The sequence below is a fragment of the Conger conger genome, chromosome 9, assembly GCF_963514075.1.
Source record: "Conger conger chromosome 9, fConCon1.1, whole genome shotgun sequence".
NCBI lineage: Eukaryota > Metazoa > Chordata > Actinopteri > Anguilliformes > Congridae > Conger > Conger conger.
In genome coordinates, this window is record NC_083768.1 from 59363431 (window position 1) to 59383607 (window position 20177).

Genomic DNA, 20177 nt, shown 5'->3' on the forward strand with positions numbered 1-20177 from the left:
GTGCTCCTACAGGAACTGGCTGAGCGCAGACACCAAGGCTGAGCGTAACCTGTGGATGCAGAAGCTGAACCAGATCCTGCTGGACCTGCGCATGTGGCAGCCGGACTCCTGCTACCGGCCGCTGTGAGGGCGCCCCCTGGTGGCCCGGAGGCCCCGGCGCTCTCCGCTCCCTGCGGCCCTCACGCAGTGGCCCTGGCACTCGCAGGAGTTCACCACGGGCGCAATATCGGATCATCTGGAGCGAGTGTATCGGATGATCTGGAGCGAGTGCACACGCCTATTTTAAGAGCATTGTTTTAAAATGGACACTGAAAATTCACTGAAACCGGGGGAAATGTTAATAAAGCCATACCTGTTTTTTTAGACATTTCAGTATTTCAAGGGGACATTTGTTAGGGTCCGTGTCCATGTGTCTACCAGCTGTCAGCGGGAGCCCCCAGCCCTCAGACATCCGCTCTTACTTTACACACTTAACACACACCTCTCGGGGACTCGTGGTCTTTTTCCATTTTTACATTTAATTGAACGTTTTTCAACCTTTATGGAACATTTGCTGTCAGTTCGCTGTTTGGGCTCACGAAGCAGGCGTGGGCGACAGATCGAAAGCGCGTCGAATGCTTCAGGACCCGTCCTTATCTAAAGGATGCGTTTTCACATCAGATTTGATTGGCGCGATTTGCGATCACTCAAGTGGACGTTATGTGTAGGAGAATATCACCTTATTGTTTGTTCCCCAGATGTGTGGGGTGAGTTGGCACATGTTGTGTAGGCTATAGCCCCTCCGCTAAACTCCACACGTGTGGCGTAGTTAGATTTCGCTGCGACAGAGGCTGCACACCAGCTTGGCCTTAAATCAGTTCCGGGTCTTTTGGTTTTCAGGTTTCTATGCGACTGCCCTATTACAGCAGAGCTGAATATTTAACACGCTGGGCTGCTTTTTATTTTTTATTTTTTTTTATTTATTTTTTTTGCGCCATTGGCACGCCATGGTTTGATCGTCCTGATAAGCTGTGTACACTACTGCTAAGAGAGGCTTTTATTTGTTTTTATGTGTGTGTGTGTATGCGTGTGACTGTTTTAATGTCTATAGTTAATGGACTTTATATGGTTAAAGCTAACTATCCTGGGATATATCTGCTAAGCAACCTGCTTAATTTATGTTCATATAAAATTACCCCAGTGAGCAGAGGGGGGTTATGATATATAATCTTTATGAAAGCACACTTTTATTAATGCGACGGTCTGTCGTTTATCTACCCTAACATGTTTCTGACAATACTAACCCTTTTTATATCTGTGGTTGTTTACGTGTGTTGATTGTATGTGTTGAACGGCTAAGCGGGCGGGATTGTTTTTGCCAGCGGACGGTGTCTTATTGCATTTCCGGGAATGTTAGTGTGACTGTCCGGAGCACCGAATGCGTCATTTTAAATTACTAAACGCTGCAGAAACCTCCTTCCTTCACAATGAACACTCCAGAGTTACTCAGGCAGTTTTATTTGGAAGATTCTCCAATAAATGCCAAACGCTTTAACACCATTTTGTGTGTCCTTTCATTTTATTTCCGTTTTTTATTTTCACAGGATTAAAAACAATGTTTAAAAAGAGCCGTAGCCCCGACTGGCTCAACTCAGACGGTGTGTTTCAGCGGGTTCCTGTCTGATGGTCGATTTAGAACAGAAAAGAAACGAAGTTGGGGTGTCTCGGTGGCGCAGCCTGTAGAGCACTGACCGCATGCTCATTGCGAGCCGCGACGTCGGCGGTTCGAATCCGACCACCTGACATTTGTCGCATGTCTTCCTCTCTCTCGCTCCCGTTCTTCCTGTCTCTCTATACTATATACTGTCCAATAAAGCTGAAAAAGGCCTAAAACGAAGAAACGAAGTTAAACGAAGGGAATACACGTGCACATCATGATGATATTAAAAAATGTTTGATCATGGGACAAAACTAGCCGGTATGAGCGAGAGGTAAGTATTTTGACGTGTCTTAAGTGTTTCGTGGCTGTGGATGTGCGAGCGAGTTCCACGTGGCCCGGTACCATAATTGTTTTAAACTGGATTATTTTGTGGGTTATGGGCCCGGTAAGTCTTTACTGGCAGATGAGTGTTGGTCCATAGTGAGCCATCGGTTTTGACCCATAAGGGTTCCATAAGGTTCAGAACTGATCAGGTACAGGGGACTGCGGGAGGTTGACGTCTGCAGGGCTATGGAGTAATGGCAGCTCTACCTGATGAGAGTATCACTTCATTTTTGGACAGTTAAAAACATTTATTTTTATTTTTATGTGGTTTAACACTCTGGTATGTGTCAAGAGTTAGTCCTAGATATTTGTACTGATGAATAACTGCAAACGGTGGGTTAGCTATGATGGGATCTCTCTGCTGCCTTCGACACTGTGGATCACTCCATCCTCCTGTCCGCCCTGTCAGCAACGGGCATCTGTGGCACAGCCCTGGACTGGATTGAGTCCTACCTCTCTGGTCGCTCCTTCCAGGTTGCCTGGGCTGGTACGGTATCGACACCTCGGCCCCTTGCCACAGGAGTTCCTCAGGGCTCAGTCCTAGGCCCGCTTCTTTTTTCTCTTTACACTCGTTCCCTTGGCCCTGTGATCACTGCACATAGGCTATCCTACCACTGCTATGCGGATGATGCCCAACTCTTCATCTCTTTCCCACCATCTGATACACAGGTTTCTGCCCGTATCTCTGCTTGCCTGAGTGACATCCAGAGCTGGATGGACAACCTCTATCTAAAGCTCAACCCAGGCAAGACTGAAATGATATTCATCCCTGCTAATACCTCTCCCCACCTGGATCTCTCCATTTCCCTCAGGAATACCACACTCACGCCATCACCCAGTGCAAGGAACCTCGGCGTGGGGATGGACAGCAGACAGTCCCTTTCCGAGAACATTGCGGCGGTGACCCGGTCATGCAGGTTCTTCCTATACATCATACGGAGAATCCGCCCCTTTCTCACCCCCTACTCGACCCAGCTCCTGGTCCAAGCGATGGTTCTGTCCCGCCTGGACTACTGCAATTCCCTCTTGGCTGGCCTCCCCATCCAGAATGCAGCAGCTCGTCTGGTCTTCAACCTTCCCAAATACTCACACGTCACCCCCCTGCTTACTTCCCTCCACTGGCTGCCTGTCATGGCTCGCATCAAATTCAAAACATTGGTGCTAGCCTTCCAAGCAGTTAAGGGGTCTTCCCCAGCTTACCTCCAAAAAATCATCAGACTCTACACCCCTGCCAGACCCCTTCATTCAACCTCCACAGGCCGCTTGGCACCTCCCCCTCTCCGAACCTCCACCTCACACTCACGACTACTGTCTGTTCTGGCTCCACGGTAGTGGAACGAACTCCCCGTTGAGGTCAGAACTGAACTCTTCCCACCTTCAAGCGCAAACTGAAGACGCACCTCTTCAAGCAGCACCTGTCCCTCCCTTCCTCCCTGTGAACCTTAATTGTTGTCTTTGTGATTTACGTAGTGTTTCTGGTCATGGGTATGCACTTTGTTGTACGTCGCTCTGGACAGGAGCGTCTGCCAAATGCCAATAATGTCATGTAATGTAAAAGTGTAGGTGCATGGAGAACGGAAAAACTTGAGTATAAAACCGTCATCCTCGTACAGAAGGCAGTGTGAGTTTTTGGCAAGCATCCGAGAGTCTGGAGATCATGAAGATATCAAGGGCATGGATACTGGTACAGAGCCTTCTGGGATTCCTACTGGGCGGAGGGATGAGTTCGGATTGAGTAGTTGCCATTTTTACAGACTGATTTGTCTGGAGGTATGGTTTAATCCGTGTTAGGTGATGAAATCAAATTTACTTCTGCATGTCGTCTTCTGTATCTCATTATCCTGAAATCTGAATATTTTCTCTGACTATTCACAGCAGTGGATCTGTTTAGCAAAGAGCAAAGTGGAGTGTTGCTCTTGGAATTTAAATTGGGTCAATTGGAAGATGTTGACTTTCTAAGTATCGTGTGAGTTGCACCTTTGAATCAACTGGCAAAAGGGCCATTCTAACCTTTGGCAACTCAACTTTAAGATTTGGTAATCTCTCTAAGGTAATCTTTTTTCTAGGACATTGCACAAAATGAGTAATATTCCAGCACTTATTTTATTTCCATTTATTCCTCGTGACATGCTTAGCTAGTTCATGTAGTTTGAAGGGTAATCATCACAACGCATTAAAAATGTATGATTAAGAACAATTAACAGCTAGATACAAGTGTGCCAACTGTGTGGGCTATATAACGGAGTTTCGCGCCTACTCTCTTTTCCAAACCCTATATAAAGCATGGTTTTCTGTGTCATACTGTCTTAAAGTATGCAGAGATGCTTACCCTCTCACGGAGGCATACCGGGAAAGTACTGCACAATATCACGTGTAACCTCTGAACTGTAATATAAGAACCGAATTGAATGGAAACCCGTTTCCTTTCCAGTTATAGTTAAATTCACACTGAGCGCTTAAACCGTGATTTGAATGTTACACATAAAAGTTACGATTAACTTTTGGAATCAATAACAGATCTCCAGGAGGCTCTCGAACACATGCCCAATGGGAAAGCCCCAGGCCCAGACGGCTTCCCAGCAGAATTCTACAAAACATTCTGGCCTATGCTTGCACCAACCTTCCATAGAATGGAAGTTACATATACTCAACATACGTAAATCTACTCATGGTGTTTTACACGTGTGTGAAAGTGGATTGTCCTGGACAGCAGAAACCTCCAGACTTTCCCCTAACATGAACTGTGCAAATATAAACCTCATCTTTAAGCCAGACAAAGACCCTACACTCCCATCTAGCTACCGCCCAATATCACTCATAAACGCCGACCTGAAAATTATGCGCGTATACACACATACCACTTTAGTGAATATTTGGTTCATCTTGATGCTATCCTCTCCTCTTGTTACAGCCAAGTCTTTAGTGTAACAGCCTACTCAGGGAAGAAGACGAAGACTCGCTACTCCACCCCCCCCCCCATCTCATATCCCATCCCCATATGCCTAAATAAAGTATGAAATAAGCAACAGGGGGAAACCTGACACCTCTGGAAAAATACAAGGGTACCAATACTCCCCTGTTATAGATCAAACTGGCCCCAAAACACACGGCACCCAGATCAATCATACTGCTTGCCCAAGATACCGGGGACACAAAAAAAAAAAATTTTTTTAAGTTACGATTAATTGTGCATTCACAGCGTCTCCGTGCAAAAACATCTGAAAATGTTTCTTGACAATAAAATCACATGGCTATACAAGAGGCAGTTTAATTCGCAAAAGATACAGATAATAGAAAATATTAAAACTGATATAGCTAGCCTAACTAGCTAACGATTACTCCGAATCACATTAATATGATGCAACAGCGTCTTGCGGTCGCATCATGTAAGACTGTCGAAAAAAAAAAAGGTGACATCCGGTAATCACCAGAGCTGGAAATTTCACAATAAAGTTTAGAATATACGCTTTTTAATTGTTTATTGATCCTTGCAAGTCGTCATGAATATATAATCCGTTTGAATGCTCCGCTTTCACAGAAGAGCACAATTTGTGATCCGTATTATGGAAATAATGGGGAAGGTGCAGGGGGTACATCCAGGCCACAATGCCAAGGGCAAATTCATTATCAAAATTCATTTCTTATTTATATTGTACACATTCTAAGTAACCCATTCCACCCCACCGAGTCAGACTCCTTTGGTTTTGCAGAAGAGTGATTTGTAGGGAGACTCGTATTGCCTTATTTTCAAACATCAATATTTCCAGTGCATGTCAGAGTTTCATACGAGAAACAATTTGTGTGATAACACAAAGAAGTGAAACTCCCCTAATTCAGAAACTATAGACGAATGTAGAAGACGCATATTCGCACTTTTTAGTAGACTGTTCCTTAAAATAGGAGTCCACCAGTAGGCCAACATAAAAAACCTCTGGACAGTTCTTTTCTGAGAATGTTTGTTCAACGACATCAAAGTAAATAATGTAACAATTTACCAACATTTTTTAACAACATGAACACGAATTCAGATTATAATCCAATAATGTAATTTATATATAATACATTATATATTGTTTTTTTATTCATTTAAAAAAGTAATGTAAATAATAATTCATTATTCACAGTTTCAAAATATTCGTATTTTATTTGTATAACTCATTGCCTGTACCAGTATTACTTCGTTTTGAATTTAACACAGATTTCGAGGTAGACTTTATAAATTCTAAATTCGCTAGTAATATGAGGGTTCCGCTATGGTCAAAATTCTAATAATTTAAACAGAGCAGAAAGAACGGACTTTTAACTTGCTAGACAAAGAATCGCAAATACAAACCGCCATCCTAAAACCGGAAGTCTATGGGCAGCTTCACTGAGCAGCGTGCAACATTTCATTATCCAGCGTAGGCAACCGTCGGGCTGAGTTTAGCACTGCAACTCCAACTTTCATTCAGGAACTGTAAGGTAAGCCGAGCTGTCGGTTTGTAGCACTGCCAATGCAAAGAGAATTGTTAATAAAGCCATACCTTTTTTTTTTTTTTAGACATTTCAGTATGTCAAGGGGACATTTGTTAGGGTCCGTGGCCATGTGTCTACCAGCTGTCAGCGGGAGCCCCCAGCCCTCAGACATCCGCTCTTACTTTACACACTTAACACACACCTCTCGGGGACTCGTGGTCTTTTGACATTTTATTGAAGTTTTTTCAACCTTTATGGAACATTTGCTGTCAGTTCGCTGTTTGGGCTCACGAAGCAGGCGTGGGCGGCAGATCGAAAGCGTGTCGATTGCTTCAGGACCCGTCCTTATCTAAAGGATGCGTTTTAACATCATATTTGATTGGCGCGATTTGCGATCACTCAATAAAAATATAAATGAATAGTTATTTTTCTATTAATTAAAAAAAGTAATGTAAATAATCATTCAGTATTCACTTTCAAAATATTTGCATTTTCTTTTTTATAACTCATTGCCTGTACCAGTATTACTTAGTTTTGAATTTAACACAGATTTCGAGGTAGACTTTCTGAATTCTAAATTCACTAGTTATATGAGGCTTCCGCTGTGGTCAGAATTCTAAAAAATTAAACACAGCCGAAAAAATGTACTTTTAACTTGCTAGACACAAGCAAATACAAACCGCCGTCCTAAAACCGGAAGACTGTTCGGCAGCTTCATTTGAGTAGCGTGCAACATTTCATCATCCAGCGTAGGCAACCGTCGGGCTAGCCAGGGCAGAGCTTAGCACTGCACAACTCGTTTTCATTCAGGAACTGTAAGGTAAGTCGAGCTGTCGGTTTGTAACACTGCCAATGCCCAGTGCACGCGGATATTTTAAGAGAATTGTTAATTAAAAATATATATATTTTTTTGACATTTCAGTATGTCAAGGGGACATTTGTTAGGGTCCGTGTCCATGTGTCTACCAGCTGTCAGCGGGTGCCCCCAGCCCTCAGACATCCGCTCTTACTTTACACACTTTCAACGCACACCTCTCGGGGACTCGTGGTCTTTTGACATTTTATTGAAGTTTTTTCAACCTTTATGGAACATTTGCTGTCAGTTCGCTGTTTGGGCTCACGAAGCAGGCGTGGGCGACAGATCGAAAGCGCGTCGAATGCTTCAGGACCCGTCCTTATCTAAAGGATGCGTTTTAACATCAGATTTGATTGGCGCGATTTGCGATCACTCAAGTGGACCTTATGTGTAGGAGAATATCACCTTATTGTTTGTTCCCCAGATGTGTGGGGTGAGTTGGCACATGTTGTGTAGGCTATAGCCCCTCCGCTAAACTCCACACGTGTGGCGTAGTAAGACTTTGCTTCGACGGAGGCTGCGCACCAGTTTGGCGTTAAATCAGTTCCGGGACTTTTGGTTTTCACCTCTCGGGGACTCGTGGTCTTTTGACATTTTATTGAACTTTTTTCAACTTTTATGGAACATTTGCTGTCAGCTCGCCGTTCTGGCTCACGACACACAGCCGAAAAAACGTACTTTTAACTTGCTAGACACAAGCAAATACAAACCGGCATCCTAAAACCGGAAGTCTGTGGGCAGCTTCACTGAGCAGCGTGCAACATTTCATCATCCAACGTAGGCTACCGTCGGGCTGGCCAGAACAGAGTTTAGCACTGCACAACTCCAGCTTTCATTCAGGAACTGTAAGGTAAGCCGAACTGTTGGTTTTAACGCTGCTAATAAGTAGTTTGTGTCACATGTAATATATTAACTTGGATGCTCCAAGACTTAACTTGAACAAATATTATATCATAACTGTGTGCCAGGCAGTGTCACCAAATAATTAACAACGCTCTTCAGTAACGAGCCCGCAAGAACTATTCGATTTAGATGACCGGTGCGAAATCAAAGTAATCGACTTATTTTCTATTTAACCTCTCAAGTTGTGAACGAGTGATTCCGAATTTATCGTGCATCGATGAAGGCTTGCTCACGGGCGTCGTTACTTTAAAATGAATGAGTACTACAATATAGTAGTAGCCCGCCGATCATACGATTTTGCGTACAGTTTAGCTGCTGTGATGATTATCTCGGTAGGTTGTGTATCTAATGAACTGATGGACACATAAAGAAGCTTACTGGGGCGTTTCCATTCCACTGTTTTTTGTTGTTTTTTTCAATCCAGTTTTAGTGTCTTAAATCACATATTTTTAGTTCTAAAAACTAGTTTTCCACAATTCGACCTCATTGACGACGAGTTAACGGTTTGTAGGATAGTTTTCGCCAGTTTAAAAATAGGCTACATATACAGCTAGATAAAGCAAATAAAAAATGTACATTCATTCACACATTTAGTAAACACCCCGCCCCTGGAAAAGATCCGGTCTGATTAGTTTCATGGCACAAACAAAAAGGACGTTGACATGTAATGCCTTGCTTTCCGTACCTGCATATTAATGAGCCTGGCTAGGTTGTCTATTTCACTAATGCCTGTAGAGTTTTTCAACGATTAAATGTATTCATCCGTACAATTGTCAGTAGAAAAATAAATGCAGGTACGTCTTGGTTTCAAATGGGTAGTTTGATACAGTAGAAGAACTAGTGGTTCTGTTCCCCTAGTACAAATTCACAAGAACTAACAACTGAGGGAAAATGTAAGCACATACCCTGTCCCTCATTGGAAACAATGGACCAAATGGCTATTGCCATAAATTAAGACACATCACAGGATGTGGGGTGGGGGTGATTACATCTGGTGGGGGGGAGGAACAAGTTTTGGGAAATTGAGTGAGAAATTGGGACCTCAGGCGGAAAGTCCAGGTTCAGAAAGGAAAGTCCTCCCTAGTATTTTGCTCCAGCCACCTGGGTTGTGCTAATTGTCACAATTCTTCAGCCATTTTCAATTAATGGGTGCATGAAACACATAGCATGACCCCTGGACTTTTCCTGCGTTTCCCCCCCCTTTTTAAATTTCCTGTTTTCCTGTAAAGAGTGTTTGGATGGTCTTGGTCAAAACTACTGTAAACTGCCGTGTGACCCCTGAACTCTGACCCCTGAATGCAGGCTCCCCACTCGCAGACATGTGTGGGATTTGGGCGCTGTTCGGCAGCGACGACTGCCTCTCCACGCAGTGCACCAGCGCCATGAAGATCGCCCACCGTGGGCCCGACGCCTTCCGCTTCGAGAACGTCAACAGCTTCACCAACTGCTGCTTCGGGTTCCACCGGCTGGCCATCGTGGACCGCCTGTATGGCATGCAGCCTCTTAGGGTCAAGAAGTTCCCCTTCCTGTGGCTCTGCTACAACGGAGAGATCTACAACCACCTGCGGGTATGTAATACGCTTCCTTCTGGATGAACTTAATGGCAGGAACTGATGTGGCCACATATTGGATAATTTTGTTAGTAGTTTCAGATAAACCACTGAAAGGTTGATTCTGTCCCATTTGCTGACAATGGTACCAGGAAATTGTGTTTAGTAACTAAATTCTCGCAATTTAAAATTTTTACTTTATTGAAGACCATATAGAATCAAATTTAAGATTAAGGACATTCCTCAAAGGTGCACCTGGGATTTGAACCTATAACTATGTCAGTTTCCAGTCCAGTTCCATAGCTATTATGCAACACACTTCTGATCAGCGGTCTCCCCCCTGCAGCTGAAGGAGAAGTTTGAGTTTGAGTACCAGACTAAGGTGGACGGGGAGATCCTGCTGCACCTCTACGAGCGTTTTGGGATTGAGAAGATGGCTACTCTGCTGGACGGCGTCTTCGCCTTCATCCTGCTGGACACGGCAAACAGGAAGGTCTGCCTGGGGCGAGACACCCTTGGGGTGCGGCCGATGTTCCACATGCTGACTGATGACGGCTTCCTGGCCGTCTGCTCTGAAGCCAAAGGTGGGGCTCGGAAGATAAGTTCTGTGGTCCCAAGAGGGTCCCGAGAGGGACGCCCAGTATATAAGAAATCACTTTCTATTTTTCAAATCCATTGTTTAGATTCAGCTCCAATTAAATATGGGGAATTCAGGAAATTGAGTGAAATTCAGTTCACTAATTGAAAAAAAAAATGGACCGTTCAATGTACTGAATTTAATGGACTGAAATTGAGTGTTGTAATATTAAATATTTGCGTGTGTCCCAGGCCTGACGGAGATCACCCACTCCATGGCCAGCCCCCCCGAGATCATCCCCTTCCCCCCGGGACACTTTGAGGTCTTCACCCTGAAGACCAGCGGGAAGGTGGAGTCTGTTCAGCTCAAGCGTTTCCACAGCTGCACCGACGAGCCCAAACATGCCGTCCACGACAGCGTCAGAGGCCTAATTTCAGGTAGCTCCGCCCACTACAGTGTAACCACACCATTTTTGTCAAAATGCCCACTGTAATTTCATTGGCTTGTCATTTGGCCATGTTTTGACGTAACCACTAGGAAAGTAATATCCGTCTAAATGTTTGTCAGATGAGACAAAATACCAAACTCTGTGTAAATTACTAATTATTTGTAGAAGAAGCCATATACATTTATTTTTTTAAATTTATTTTTACTATGAATTCGCAAAGGAATTTTAATATGGCAGACTATGGCAGGTCCCTGAGACAAAATTGTTTCTCATGAGGAGAGGGGGTTTGTACACCAAATGTTGTGACTCTTGGGCAAATGCGGAGTGGGGCCTGGGATTATGAATGTCAGTGTGCAGTACAGCGCCCCCCGGTGTTCAATCTGCAACACAATTTAATGGATCCGAGAGTTAAGCCATCCAAACAAGCCTAACAAGTTTGGTGATTCTGGCCCGTTCCAGCTCACGGTTATTTGAGGCGACAAGGTAGAAAATCCTAGCAAAAACAACAGGGCTCCAATGTGTAGCACGCACCTGGGCAATGCACGGCAGCCATTTTGTGCCAGAGAGCTCACCACACATCAGCTTTTGGGGAGGGAGAGAACAGTTTTTAGGCAATTAAACTAGGGGATGATTAGGTGGCTGATAGGGACTTTAGCCAGGACACTGGGGAACACAACTTTGTACAGTTTTTTGTACAAAAACAGTTACCTGCTGTAACTGTTGTTAGTTATTGGGGGATCAGGCAGAGGCGTGCCATGGCAACCGCCTTTTAAAAACAAAAATGCTCTGTCAGCCCAGACACCCCGTCGGCCAGTCTGTCTAATCCGACCCAAAGGCCACTGGATCAGTCTAAATTAAGTCCTTTAGTTTGGTAATTAAATATATAATTTGTGATTTTTCTAACGATGCATTAAATAAAGTAGTTTCCCTCTGTTTGGACCTGTGAGAGGAAGGAGGAAATGTGTTAAAACCAACATTGGTGCAAGGCAAAACTATGCCAGGTTATGTTACGATATCTTCCAACTATCACCAGATGGAAACCTGTAATTCAAAGTTCTCCAAATACTTCTGGCCAGAAACCGGATGCCCACTGGACGGTGGCCAAATGTGCTGCCATCCATAATGGCCACAGTGCAGAGCTTTGTCTTGTCACTCTTTTCTGTGCTGGGTTACATTCCATGAAAAGCTACTGTGGTAAAGAAGCTATGAAAAGGGTTTAGAATTTATCTTCTGTAATTTCAGTGTTTTTAGGAAAAAGTTTGGTGATTCTGGCCCATTCCAGCTCACGGTTATTTGAGGCGAAAAGGTAGAAAATCCTAGCAAAAACAACAGGGCTCCAATGTGTAGCACGCACCTGGGCAGTGCACGGCAGCCATTTTGTGCCGGAGAGCTCACCGCGAATCAGCTTTTGGGGACAGAGAGAACAGTTTTTAGGCAATTAAACTAGGGGATGATTAGGTGGCAGATAGGGACTTTAGCCAGGACACTGGGGAACACAACTTTGTACAGTTTTTTGTGTGTACATTGTCATACATTGTTCATACATTTGCGTGTTGTGGTACTACGATAAAAAAAAGAAAAGAAATTCAGATGATCAAATAGGCCCTGGTCCTTATCTTCGTTGTGCAGGTAGCAGTTGAAATTGTACTTCCCTCTACGGTCTTTCAGCGCACTTATCCTTGGGTAGGGGTATGCACTTTGTTGTACGTCACTCTGGATAAGAGTGTCTGCCAAATGCCATTAATGTAATGTAATGTATGTCAACTACACTAGTGCAGGTGTATGATATATTGTGCTGTGTGCTTACCCAGGGTTCGAGCTGGAGACGGTAAAGAGCAACCTCAGAGTCCTGTTTGAGAACGCCGTGAGGAAGAGGCTGATGGCCCACCGGAGGATCGGCTGCCTGCTGTCAGGTAAGAGCTCACCTGTGTGTCTCTACTGGAGCCACCCCCTCCTAACCTGCCTCTGACATTCTGTCGGGTAAGAGATCACCTGTGTGTCTCAACCTGAATCCCCAGTATCCATATTTTCGTCATTCACTGGTTCTTGGCATTTGATCTGTGAAAGTGGTTTTAGCTTTTAGCTTGAGTCCAACTCATCGGAGATAGCTTTGTGATCAGGTCTGTATAATTACAGAAATTGCAGATGTTACTGGTGACATTACCAGGTAGGTGACTGAGTGTTTGTGTGTGTGTGTGTGTGTGTGTACACTTGTGTGGTAGTCATGGGGCTCATTCGATTCTCTTGTTTCATCCTTCCCCGTCTCCTTGTTCCTTCCCTTACCCGGACATTTTTAAGGAAATTCGAATCCGTTAAATGTTCCTTCACAGACCCAAGAGAAGATTTCTTGAGCAAGGAAACATAAGCTTCCTTTGCGGAAGTATTGTTTCGGAAAGCGTGACGTATAAATTATCGACCTGTGGATCCACTTCGGTAACGGACATTTCCTATTTGTATTTGACCGAGTCCTGTTTTCTCGATTCTCGGGTCTTCACCTCCTTTTTTGCCTTCCTTTCCTCACCTGATTGGTGGAGCTAAGAGCTAGGAAAGGAGGCGAGGACAGGAAGGAGGTGAAAAATAAGTGATTGGGAAGAGCCTGTGGTAATCGTGTCCTCCCTCCCCAGGTGGGCTGGACTCTAGTCTGGTTGCCGCGACGCTGGTGAAGCTGGGGAAGGAGGATGAGCTGAAGTACCCAGTACAGACCTTCGCCATCGGCACAGAGGACAGCCCTGATATCCTGGCAGCCCGCAAGGTCTGTGTGTGCCTGCATGTGTGTGTGTGTGCCTGCATGTGTGTGGGTGTGACCGAGTCAGAGGGTGGGAGAGAGAGACAACACCAGTTGACTCTGTGTTGCCTTTCCCCTCCCGTCCCCTAGGTGGCGGCACACATTGGCAGCGAACACCACGAGGTGAACTTCACCCCTGAGGAGGGCATCCGGGCCATCCAGGAAGTCATCTACCACCTGGAGACGTACGACATCACCACCGTACGCGCGTCCGTCGGTAAGAAATACAAGGAGAACTTTAAAGTGTTCTTCCATAATTTTTTCATATAAAAAAAGATGCCTTCTCTCCACAGCGTTCTTGCCAGTCTGCCTAATCCGACCCAAAGGCCAGTCTGCCTAATCCGACCCAAAGGCCAGTCTGCCTAATCCGACCCAAAGGCCACTGGATCAGTCTAATTAAGTCCTTTAGTTTGGTAATGAAATATATAATTTGTGATTTTTCAAACAATGCATTCAATAAAGTAGTTTCCCTCTGTTTGGAAATGTGGAAATGTAAATGTGTTAAAACCAACATTGGTGCAAGGCAAAACTATGCCAGGTTATGTTACGATATCTTCCAACTATCACCAGATGGAAACCTGTAATTCTCAAAGTTCTCCGAATACTTCTGGCCAGAAACCGGATGCCCACTGGACGGCGGCCAAATGTGCTGCCATCCATAATGGTCACAGTGCAGAGCTTTGTCTGGTCACTCTTTTCTGTGCTGGGTTACATTCCATGAAAAGCTACTGTGGTAAAGAAGCTATGAAAAGGGTTTAGAATTTATCTCCTGTAATTTCAGTGTTTTTTTAGGAAAAAGAATGAAAAAGAACAACAAAGGAAGTGGCAGTTGCTATAGAAGCGAGTCCGGGGAAAAAGGCTCAGATTTACAGCGGAACGCTCCTTTTGGGAGTCCTGGCGTCGGAGCGCTGGGAAGGCATTTCCTCCCAGAGGGCCAGGGAGCGGTTTTTGATCATGTGCTCACCCCACTGTTCCATGTGCCCAAAAATGCATTAACCCATCTGTGTAGCCAATGGTGAAGAGCAAGGGTGCTGTGTTATTTTATTACTGATTAAATGTATGCATTACTTGTATGTGTGTACAGTAATATGCATAGTATATCCCCCCCCCCCCCCCCCCCCACCCTCTCTGCAGGGATGTATCTGGTGGCCAAGTACATCCGTGCGAAGACTGACAGTGTGGTGATCTTCTCTGGGGAAGGATCGGATGAGCTGACCCAGGGCTACATCTACTTCCACAAGGCAAGGCTACTGTGGAAATCACTACTGTAAAAATCACTACTGTAGAAATCACTGTGAAACGGGTCAGAGTGTAATCAAAAAAGTTGATAACACGTTCTGATTGGTCAGAGGGGAGGGAATGAATGCTGTTCTGATTGGTCCAGAGGGGTGTAAATTCATTCTCTTTTTTGATTGGTCCAGAGGCAAGTGAATGATACTCTTCTCTGATTGGTCCAGGCCCCTTCTCCTGAGGCAGCAGCAGAGGAGAGTGAGAGGCTGATGAGGGAGCTCTACCTGTTTGATGCGCTGAGAGCCGACCGCACCACTGCCGCACACGGGTACGAGAACACACGTGTTACACACATGTCTCTCTCACACACACAAACACACACACGTGTGTTACATGCACGTCTCACGTACACACACGTGTTACACGCACGTCTCATGTACACACACGTGTTAGACACACGTTTCTCTCACACACACACACGTGTTACACGCACGTCTCACACACACACCCACGTGTTACACGCATGTCTCTCTCTCACACGTGTGTTACACGCACGTCTCACGTACACACACGTGTTACACGCACGTCTCACGTACACACACGTGTTACACGCACGTCTCACGTACACACACGTGTTACACGCACATCTCATGTACACACACACGTGTTAGACACACGTCTCTCTTACACACACACGTGTTACACGCACGTCTCTCACACGCAGGTATGACAGCACACCTATAACTCGCACACGGTATGTGATCATGCCTTCTCAGCTTTCCCTGCAGTTTCTGATTATACACAAATTTCCAAAAAAGTCACAGATCTCAATATAAAACCTTCACATTTTCATACGGCAAAAGTATATTCAAAACGCGTCTGCATACCTTCCTCCAGTTTAGAGCTCAGAGTCCCTTTCCTGGATCACAGATTTTGTGCATATTACCTGTCCTTACCTGCAGAGCTGAGGACCCCCAAGGTGAGCAATGATACCAGTAATGATGCATGATATCCACACACCAGTAATGATGAATATCCACACACCAGTAATGATGAATGATATCCACACACCAGTAATGATGAATGATATCCACACACCAGTAATGATGAATGATATCCATACACCAGTAATGATGAATGATATCCACACACCAGTAATGATGAATGATATCCATACACCAGTAATGATGAATGATATCCACACACCAGTAATGATGAATGATATCCATACACCAGTAATAGTAAATTATGTCCATACACCAGTAATGATGAATGATATCCATACACCAGTAATGATGAATGATATCCATACACCAGTAATGATGAATGATATCCACACACCAGTAATGATGAATGATATCCACACACCAGTAATGATGAATGATATCCACACACCAGTAATGATGAATGATATCCATACACCAGTAATGATGAATGATATCCATACACCAGTAATAGTAAATTATGTCCATACACCAGTAATGATGAATGATATCCACACACCAGTAATGATGAATGATATCCACACACCAGTAATGATGAATGATATCCATACACCAGTAATGATGAATGATATCCACACCAGTAATGATGAATGATATCCACACACCAGTAATGATGAATGATATCCACACACCAGTAATGATGAATGATATCCACACACCAGTAATGATGAATGATATCCACACACCAGTAATGATGAATGATATCCACACACCAGTAATGATGAATGATATCCACACACCAGTAATGATGAATGATATCCATACACCAGTAATAGTAAATGATGTCCATACACCAGTAATGATGAATGATATCCATACACCAGTAATGGTAAATGATGTCCATACACCAGTAATGATGAATGATATCCACACACCAGTAATGATGAATGATATCCACACACCAGTAATGATGAATGATACCCACACACCAGTAATGATGAATGATATCCACACACCAGTAATGATGAATGATACCCACACACCAGTAATAGTAAATGATATCCACACACCAGTAATGATGAATGATATCCACACACCAGTAATGATGAATGATATCCATACACTAGTAATGATGAATTATATCCATACACCAGTAATGATGAATGATATCCACACACCAGTAATGGTGAATGATATCCATACACCAGTAATGATGAATGATATCCACACACCAGTAATGATGAATGATATAGTGTCTGTTGGAGGCAGTGGTGTTCCTTCCTGGTGTGTGATTGACATGACTGTGGTCCAATCAGGATGGCGTGGAGAAGCACCTCCTGAGAGAGTCGTTTAAGGGGCTGAACTTGATCCCTGACGAAATCCTATGGAGACGCAAGGAGGCCTTTAGTGACGGAGTGACCTCCAACAAGAAGTCCTGGTTCAGCTACCTGCAGGACCATGTAGAGACTGAGGTACACACACACACATATATACACACTAATACACTTACACATACACACACATATACACACTAATACACTTACAGACACACACATACACACACTAATATACTAACACACATACATATATACACACTAATACACTTACACACACATATACACTAATATTCTTACACACACACACACATACACATTAATATACTTACACACACACACACACACACATATATACACATTAATATACTTACACACACACACACACACTCTCTCTCTACTTGTCTGGAATACTTTCTGCGTTTCCTTCTCTCCCTCCGTACAACTCTTTCTCTCCCTCTGTCCTCCTTCCTCTCTCCTGCAGGTGAACGACGCCCAGTTGGAGAGCGCAGCTAAAGTGTTCCCCCACTGCACCCCTAAAACCAAAGAGGCCTATTACTACCGCCAGGTGTTTGAGAAGTACTACCCGGGCCGGGCTGGCTGGCTGTCCCATTACTGGATGCCCCGGTGGATCAAGGCCACCGACCCCTCGGCCAGAACTCTCGCCATCTACAACCCCGACAAGGGCGAGTGACTGGCCGCGCGTCGCCATGGGAACAGCACTTCCTGTCCGTAGCCCCACCAGAGCTCAGCTTCCCCTGAAATGTCAAAAAATAAATGGTCAAATATGTACAGTTGTGTTAACGTTTCATTGACTGCAAATGTGTAAGGACACGTTCGTCTCGACGACGAGTTCGTTCAGAATCGGATGCTTATCATAAGTCGACTGACTCGATTTTGTTAACCTGTCATAAATTTGCGTAGCGTCAATGCATGAAACGGTTTTTTTCATTTGCCTCGAAACTTGACGGTCATTGGATAAAAATGTCAAAATTATGAAAAAATTTGCCCCGCCCGGACGCTCAGCTTCCCTGGGGGTGAACGTTTTGATTGACAGCTATTTTGAGATATAAAACCGTCACTTCAGCTTGGAAGTTCTCAGTCCCGTCGCGGATTTTGCAAGTGAAGTCGGAAGACAAACTGCTACTCATTTCTTGGTATTTTCATAGCGAAATTGCTTCACCCTTTCCATTGCTCATTTCTTACATTAAATAAAACACACTCATATTATTTCCTTGTTTCAGTTTAAAATAATTTCAACATTTCCTTGTTCGAGTTTAATATCGTTTCGTTAGTTTGTTTAATCATTCATACTGTTGGCTAGGTTGGAGTGAACTAGCAATCCAGCTAGCAAGGTGCACACGATGGCAGACAATGCTAATATTGTCGACCTGATTTTGAAGTTTTAAATGAAAATATGCGGGGCTACAATTTTAGGGATAAACTTATAGCACAGACAAACGATGGCGCTGCTGTCATGGCTTCAGCCCTTAATGGTCTGCAGGCCAAAGTAAAGGCAATTGCCCCCAGTGCAATGTTTGTGCCTTGCTATGCACGCAGACTTAATCTAGTGCTGTCACAAGGGGCTAAATGCTTATCTGAGTGCTGCATATTTTTTGCATCACTCTCTGGGTTTGCCACATTTTTCTCCAAATCCACAAAGAGGACAAATTTTCTTGAGTCTGCAGGCTGTTCAAGGTTGCCCAGAAACGCTCCTACTCGATGGAATTTCACATCACGGATAGTGAGCACTGTGGCAAACAACTATGATGGCCTCCTGCAGACTTTTGACAACATCATTGCAGATAAGACAATGGATGATGACACATTGGATTGTGGCAAAGGTTTTGTAATGAAACTGGAGGATTTTGAGTTTGGGTCATGTTGTACACATATGAAAAAAAAATCTTCTCTGAGACTGATGTGGTCTTTGATATCGTCCAGCAGAGGGCCATGGACGTTCTGTACTGCAAGAAAAGAATTGAGTCACTTCTTGCTTTTGTCAAAGAGAAGAGGACAGAGGGGGCTTTCCAGGCTGTTTATGCCAAAGCAGCAGGTCTCACATCCGACCCACGAGATGAGCCCATGAGAAAGCGCCGTCTCTCCCAATTCCAGGATCCCCAGGAGCGCTACAGAAATCTGTACATGGCCATCCTTGATAATCTCATGGAGCAGATTCCTCTGCGTTTTTCAAATTTGGAAAGTTTGCGCTTCTTAGAGTTAGTCAATCCCGGGAAGTTTGATGAGATGAGAGAAGTGTTTCCAGAGGAGGCATTCCAGAGTGTCCTGGAAAGTTATGGCCAGTACCTTGATTCAGGGAGACTGAGGTCTGAACTTCAAGTCCTGTATTCAAATCAGGACTTGCAGGGTAACAGGGGAAAGCTGTGTGATTTCTTGGTTTTTCTAAAAGACATGGAGTTGGACAGTGTAATGCCCCAGTTGTACAAACTGTTATCATTAGTGGCCACAATTGGAGCTACGTCTGCGGGTGTAGAAAGGAGCTTCTCCTGTTTAAAAAGGCTTAAGTCTTACACCCGCAACACAATGGACCAAGGCCTTTTAAGCAGCCTAGCTCTGCTGGCCATTGAGAGGACACTGGTCAAGTCCCTGGAAAAGACACCTAGTTGGTACGACAGGGTCACAGACCATTTTCTTGAAAAGGAACGGAGGGCAGAATTTACGTGTAAATAAATTGACAACTTTTATGATGTAGGCCAACAATGAGCTTCCCCTCTTTGAAAGACCAGCAGCCGCCCCTGAGCCCCACCCACACCAAACTAGCAGCCACTGTTTGTCACTCACAAACTAACACGCCAAAAAAAAGATTGTTCAAAAATAAACCTGAATATTTTACTCAATGGGAAATGTGCCATTTGAGAGATGTTTTGTGAAGCCAAGATAATGATACCATCCCATAATTTCAGCTGTGCATTTAAACAGTTCTGAATACATGTACTAAATATTTACTTTCATGGTGGTTAGTGACACACCAAATTTCACTTTCCTACTTAAGGCAGATCACACATTTGTCAAGTCTATGATGTCTCTGTTCCTTTTAAAATGTACATGTGT

The 20177-nt window shown here is 44.2% G+C and overlaps 2 protein-coding genes across 8 annotated transcripts in view; both read left to right on the top strand.

The window, feature by feature from the left end:
- anln (anillin, actin binding protein) overlaps window positions 1-1539 on the top strand; it is a 26369-nt gene extending 24830 nt beyond the window's left edge. For all 4 annotated transcript variants that reach the window (XM_061256239.1, XM_061256241.1, XM_061256240.1 and 1 more), the window contains one exon: window positions 13-1539. In XM_061256239.1, the coding sequence (XP_061112223.1) occupies window positions 13-127 (115 nt within the window). In that variant the 3' untranslated portion in view covers window positions 128-1539. The remainder of the gene's footprint in view (window positions 1-12) is intronic.
- Window positions 1540-6362: 4823 nt separating this feature from the next.
- Window positions 6363-17895, top strand: LOC133136663 (asparagine synthetase [glutamine-hydrolyzing]-like). Of its 4 annotated transcripts, XM_061254308.1 has the most exons (13): window positions 6467-6484; window positions 8116-8184; window positions 9540-9805; window positions 10134-10371; window positions 10616-10801; window positions 12624-12725; window positions 13437-13564; window positions 13688-13814; window positions 14732-14838; window positions 15055-15155; window positions 15725-15806; window positions 17088-17243; window positions 17590-17895. In XM_061254308.1, exons 3-13 carry the CDS (start codon window positions 9557-9559, stop codon window positions 17797-17799), a joined length of 1686 nt encoding a protein of 561 aa, XP_061110292.1. In that variant the 5' UTR covers window positions 6467-6484; window positions 8116-8184; window positions 9540-9556; the 3' UTR covers window positions 17800-17895. The 4 variants fall into 4 exon arrangements, with proteins under 4 accessions (XP_061110290.1, XP_061110292.1, XP_061110291.1 ...); XM_061254306.1 differs by lacking the exon at window positions 8116-8184 and having other exon boundaries at window positions 6363-6484; XM_061254307.1 differs by lacking the exons at window positions 6467-6484; window positions 8116-8184 and adding an exon at window positions 6596-7298.
- Window positions 17896-20177: the final 2282 nt, after the last annotated feature.